This window comes from Propithecus coquereli, unplaced genomic scaffold, assembly GCF_000956105.1.
Source record: "Propithecus coquereli isolate 6110/MARCELLA unplaced genomic scaffold, Pcoq_1.0 Scaffold42, whole genome shotgun sequence".
Lineage (NCBI taxonomy): Eukaryota > Metazoa > Chordata > Mammalia > Primates > Indriidae > Propithecus > Propithecus coquereli.
Window position 1 is genome coordinate 4154104 of NW_012149952.1, and position 6244 is coordinate 4160347.

The following is a 6244-nucleotide window of genomic DNA, read 5'->3' on the forward strand; positions in this document are numbered from 1 at the left end:
CCCAGCAAGTGGCTGGGGCTCAAAAGCCTTTACTGGATCAAGAAGCAGGGAAGTCAGAAGACAGCTGCTCAAGAATCCAATTTAATAAGATTTACAAGTAGACACGTACAAAAACACACCTAGCAATGTACAAGTCATTGCAAGACAAGGGACTGAATCCAGAATGCAGAAAGACCGACCCCTGTCCTGGGGAGGGGCCCCAACCTGTTGGAGATCTCAAGGTGTTTTCCCACTGATTCTCTCCATCTTGGCCTTATCTAACAAATGTAACCAAACCCCACAACTGAGGCTAAGATTTAAGAGCTACCCAGACCTAACTGTTTCCCTCCCGAGCCTCCCTGCTCTAGAAGTGGAATTGAAAGATGGGGAGAGACTATTAACCTAACAAAATGGAACCTCGGGCATCGCCTGACGGGGTTTCAGACTTGTCTGATGACTCTGCCTCTCCTGCCCGTTTGTGGCCAAATTCCCCCCAAGTTTGCTAACCGGGCTGGCCAGTGGGGGACAGGGAGGGTGGGGAGGCAGAGCAGTGCCCCAAACACCCTGGAGAGGCTGAGGGAGGTGTGACAGGGCTGAAGACCCCATCCAGATTTGCTGCCTCCTGGAGTCACCACTGCAGGGGGCCAACGTCGGCCCCTAGCTCCTCCTCCTCTTCCTCCTCCTTCAGCTGGAAGGGCTTTGCCGGCCACTTCACCCTGACGATGGGATCCACGTGGTCCTGCAGGCGGTGCCGCTTCATGTGGGCATTTCGACTCTTGATCTTGTCGAACACCCTGAGGAGTCGCCAGAAGACATGGGGTCAGAGCAGGGAGGGAGAGGGGTCACCCCAAGGAAGGGATCATGGGGCTGAGGCTGGGGCGAGTGAGCATCTCCAGGAAAAAGCTGAGTACCTCTCACACTCCCTGCATGGGAAAACGCCCTGACTCTCCACACTGCCTGGAGGCTCGGGGGTCCGCTTGGGACCTGCATTTGGGCTGGAGTTGAGGATGGACTCCCTCCTGTAATTCTTGGTCTTTATCTTTAACTCCGGAGTCGGACGGTGGCTGAGTCTCTCCCGAGGGCTGCAAGTGACCTGCAGACGGTGCAAAAACGATGTAAGGGTGTTAACCTTCCCCCTTCTAAGGGGGACAGAGATCTAAGAGCATTGTGTCTTCTATACGGAAACTTTCCCCTCAGGAGCCCCCCACCCTCTGACCCAGCCCTCCAACACAGATGGGCAGTGGGGGTCCAGATCGGAGAGAAACCCCAGACACACCCCTACACCTGATCCTCTACCTTCTCTTCTGTCCTTTCCACCTCATCTGGCTCTCTCTTGACCCTCTTTTCTAGCCCCGGGGCTCGGCTGCAGTCAAACTTGATCATTTTTTTCCAGATGTAATAATACTCAACACACTGGGCTACCGTCTTTGTCTGGATCTAGTGCAAGAGAACAGAAGCAGGCTGCAGGCAGCACGCAGGCCAGTGAGTGTAACCCTCCCACTGGGTCAGCTGCCACTTGTGGAAAGCCCTTCCCAAAGGCCTCTTCCTTTGGCGGGGCGTGCCCCTTCACCGCAAGGACAGAGGATCTCAAAGTCCTTCCAGGGCTGAGGGGTTCAAAGTGAAGCCACACAGTAGCCACCAACATCTAAGTCCGGTGCACGCTGAGCAGCAATCCCAGCCCAGGAATTCTTCCCTATAGGAAGACGTGCTGGAAGATACACACAGGAGGACGCTGCTCCCTGCGACATCAGCTGGGGCTAATTAAACCCGAATGCCCTCATGCGGCGGATACCACACAGCCCTACAACCAGGCAGAACCTCTAGAGTCCTTGTGGGAAAAGTGGCCCACTCCAGAGAACGGGGAAGTTTAGAGTGCACAGTTTGAATCTGGGGCATCATTTGCTCTTTGTCCCACTAAGAAGGGATCTCACTTAAAAACAACTTCTGTAAAAACAAAATGGAAAAGGTTAATTACTCTAGAAAGAAAATTTCCCAGGAAATTAAGTCAGCTGTGGATCTTTCTCCAGAAAATACGTTCTCCACACAAATTTTTCCCAGCTTTGCGTGTATTCACAAACTAGGAGTTGAAACAGTACGGCCTTGGCGGGGCCTGGTGGCTCAGGCTGGTAATCCCTGCACTTTGGGAGACCGAGGTGGGAGGATCGCTTGAGGCCAGGAGTTCAAGAGCAGCCTGAGCAAGAGTGGGACCCCGTTTTTTCTTAAAATTGGGGAATTTGGTGGGGCTTGTTGTTTTGGGCTTTTGTTTTTGGTTCTTTGGGGGGTTGGGGCGGGGGCTTTCTTGAGCCCAGGAGTGGGAGGTTGCTGTGAGCTGTGATGACACCACTGCACTCTAGCCCTAGCAACAGAGCAAGATACTGTCTCAAAAAAACAAAAAACTTGTACAGACAGAGAAATGCCTGTAAGTGCTTGGCCAAATAGTTAACAGAGCTCACCAATCAGAAGTAGGACTATGGGGAAGGGTGTTGAGGACTTTGTTCTGAGCAGGTAGCGCATTTCTGTACTGTTTGTAGCTGCTCACAAGGACGGCCTTTTGACATTATAAACTGTTTACAGTGTGAGTAGAGTGTCACCACAGGCAGGCGAGGGGTGGGGCCCTCAGACCCCTAGTAGCCCTTCAGCTCTCACTTGTCTCAGCTTTGTGGGGTGAGGTCACTGCCACCAGGCCTCGTTCACCTTACCGTCTTGTGTATCAAGAAAAAGTCCTTCTTGTGGGCACAGAAGGCCTTCTTAAAGAGCCTCTTCTCCATAGGAGTCCAGATGTCTGAACCTGTCAAAGAACAAGCCAATAGAGGGAAGGACATTTCTCCTTCTGGGACCACAGCCACGGCTGAATTGCAGACCACCCTCCCTTTTAAAGTTGCCGTTACTGAGCACCAATTATGTATCAATCTCATACAATCCTCAAAAAACCCTGGAAGGGAGGGACCATTATCCCCACTTTACAGATGTGACAACTGAGGCTTCAATCGCTTGCTAAAGGCAGGTGGGGGCCCCTGGCAGCCTGACTTCCAGGGATGGTTGGCTCAACACTGAACCTGAGCCCACCTTTCCCTCTCCCTGGCCAGGAGTATCCTCTCTTGGCTGGGCAGAGCCCATAAGGAAACCACTGGAAAAGGGCAAAGGCAGGATCCAACTAGCAGGAACTAGTGCTTGCTAAGTCACCCCAGCGAGGACAGGCCTTTCTAGAAAGGCAGGCAAAGGCCTGAAGAGAACTCCAAGAGGCAGAGGCAGAGGCAGAGGCTGCCAACAGATCTGGCTGGTTCACAGGGTCTCAAGCCAAAACCATCCCAGCAGCCTTTCCCCAATCACCTGTGTAGCGATAGTCGGCGAGCGGGTGAGTCCACGGCTTCTGGGGTCCTTTGAGTAAGAGAGTCTCCAGGGCGACCTGCAACAAGAAGAGGTGCGGGCTACTCAAGGAGGCTGGGATGGTGAGGTGGAGGACCACCTACAATCTTTCATTCATTTGCAAAACACTCACAGCTGTCCCTAAAGGCACCCCCTCTCCCAGGGCCGCTCAGAGTAGCCCTGGACCAGCCAGCAGCCTGTGAACTGTCTGTGGGCACATTGGCTATGTCACTAAGCAAACCACTGAGTGTAGCTGATGGCATTTTTTCCAGAGAAAGACTGTCTCCATGAAGGAAGCCGCATGGATTTATTCTGGCACAAGTCCCGTATTCTGCTGGGGACCAGCGTTTTGAGGAATGCTACCCTTACCTAACTGCCCCGATTTATTTTTTTCATAGCAGTAACCATGAGCTGACAAGTTTGAAAATACATTTCCTGTTTTGACTTTCCTAAAACGTAAGCCCCATGGGGGCAGGGATTTTGTCTGGATAACAAGTGTAACCCCAGTGAGGACTGGCTGCATAACATGTAGGGCCCAGCGCAAAATGAAATAGACAGGGTTCCTTGCTTGAAAAGGGGTAAGAATTTCAGGACAGAGATAACAGAGCACTAAACCAAGCGTGGAGTCCCTGAGCTGGCCCTGGCCCCAGTGCCTACAGCACAGGCACCCAGGTACCCAATAGCTATGTACTGATGGCTGCCCTGAGGACCCGCCGTGTGCCAGACTCTGCCTCTTGGCTTGATAAAAAGCAAGACTGTAGAATGACTTTCAGGTCTCTAACGTGGGCAATGTGACTCTACCCCTCCCACTGCTCAGTTAGACTTTTCATTTATTTTTTTAACCCTCAGAATTGTGAGGGGGGGGTCCTTGGAATGGGCAGAGGCATGTATGCTGCACCAGAGGTTTTTATATGTGAGATTTTAATCAAAACCTAAATTCCAATAAATAAACCAGATTCACACGGGGCCTGAACAGGGTCCACTGGGCTCCCCTTCCCTGGTGCCCCTGAGATCTCTCAGAGGAAAACCCAGTGCTCAGTTGTTGCCCCAGATAAGTAACTGATTACCTGAGCCTTATCTGAGCTTCCCCCTGCAGTCAGTTCCTAAGGACCACGCCAATCCCAAAGCCACTGGGCAGAAGTATGGCTGGCCTTACTTCAGTTTCCATTAGCTGTGAACCCCCAAACAGAAGGCACATCACGTACACTGGGGACCCCCGGGCCCCGGACAGCAGGGAGCTTCTTACGGCACCCCCCAAGTCCTGCCCCTTGCTCTGCCTCACCTGAACGTCGCCCTGGGCCTCGTGCAGGCAGTGCAGGGCAAGCTCCAGGTTGGTGCCCCCTCCCGGCATCACGCTGGAGCACGCCACGTTGCAGAGCTCAGTCACTGCGTGTGTGAGGAAGAGACAGGGGAGTCAGCAGGTGCCGAGGAGGAAACCTTCCCAGACAGCGCAGAGGGGCTCCTCCTCATTCACTCCTCATCTCAACCGAGGGCAGGCTGGGGAAAGGGAAGGACAAGGAGGAAGAGCAGAAACGCGCCCCTGGCACCCGCTCTGGACAGCCTCACTGGCCACTGTGTGAGAGCAGGGGTGGGGTGGGAGATGCAGCAGGGGAGAAGCACTTCTCAGCCATGGCCAGCTCCCCACGCCCCACTGAGGGACGGGTGAGAACTGGGAGGACAAACTCCTTGGAGATGGAGGGGGAAGAAGGGGCCTTAGGAATTTGACTCCAAAGCCTCAGCCACCTCTGTCCTGTGTCTCCGGGTTGGTCATCACGTCTCCCCATGGCTTCCAGACCAGAGAAGCGACATGCTCATCAATCCCGGCCAGCGATCTGTCCTGGAGCTCGGGGATCTCAGCCTGAAACCGGCTTCCTATATTGATGTGTCTGAAATAAGGCCACACACACAGAAGTGGGAGACACACAAATGTGACTGCGATGGGAAATGAGACGGAGATGCTCCGTGGGCTCCGCTCAGGCCGCAGCCTGCCCTGCGGAAACCCTCTGCTGTCTCCCGGGTGTGCTGGGTACGCGCCAGCCCCGACAGACACACACAGGCATTTCAGAAGCCTCTCCAGGGACGCCTCCTTCCTTCCTCTGCTTTTCTTCATCACCACATTTCTGGCCTTGGGCGCCTCTCTCGGGGTCAAGGCAGGGGAGGCGCATGCCAACGCCTGGCATGCTTCTGCGTCCACACCACAGCCAGCCAGCCCCGTCCCACCGGTGCCCTCGAGTCCTGCCCTGTGCCACCACCAATTCTGCCCGGAACCCCAAGTGCCAAACTGCGTATGTGTGAACAGAGTGACTAGTGGGGATCTTCCCACATCTACGCAGAGAAATCCACTGCTTCTCCCCTACGGAGCCTCTGCAGCTAAACCCGACTCCCCGTAAGACGCAGCCCTTGGGGAAAACTGACACCGGGGCCCACAGGGAGAGAAACAGCACCCTCCTTTGTGAGCACTCAGGTTCTAAGTCTGCTCCAACTTACGGTTCAATGCTGATCTTGCTGTTGTCTTTCACCACACAGATGCCGAAAGAGCCATCCGCTTGATCTAGAAAACACACAGGGAAAAGCCTCAAGAAAACGGACTGGAAGTGACCCACAGGGCCCCCTCTGCCTGCCTTTGTGGACACAGCTGAACACGGGCTCTTTAAGGTCCCATGGGAGGAGAGAGGCCTTCTGAACAGGCCCAGGAAGAAACTCGGCAAACAAGAAATTAACTTATGGAAAGCATACGGATATATAAAAACAAGAAGCTCAAGTCTCTGGAAATTGTCCTAAGGGCATACAGCATTTGGAGAAATATTCATTCAAGAAAATCAACTAAATCTCGATAACGACAACAGAAGTCTGTGGCATCTGAGCCATAACTGGCTCCCAGCTCTGGGCAATGGCAGCT

General features: G+C 53.7%; 1 protein-coding gene across 1 annotated transcript in view; it reads right to left on the reverse strand.

Annotated features, from left to right (window-relative positions):
• Positions 1-607: 607 nt before the first annotated feature.
• The window catches only part of ZNF541 (zinc finger protein 541), a 23235-nt gene continuing 17598 nt past the window's right edge, over positions 608-6244 (reverse strand). Inside the window, exons 8-15 of the mRNA XM_012653362.1 lie at positions 5833-5896; positions 5089-5231; positions 4628-4731; positions 3310-3385; positions 2679-2767; positions 1276-1416; positions 891-1072; positions 608-773 (exon numbers count right to left, since the gene is read on the reverse strand). Of these exons, the coding sequence (XP_012508816.1) occupies positions 608-773; positions 891-1072; positions 1276-1416; positions 2679-2767; positions 3310-3385; positions 4628-4731; positions 5089-5231; positions 5833-5896 (965 nt within the window). The remainder of the gene's footprint in view (positions 774-890; positions 1073-1275; positions 1417-2678; positions 2768-3309; positions 3386-4627; positions 4732-5088; positions 5232-5832; positions 5897-6244) is intronic.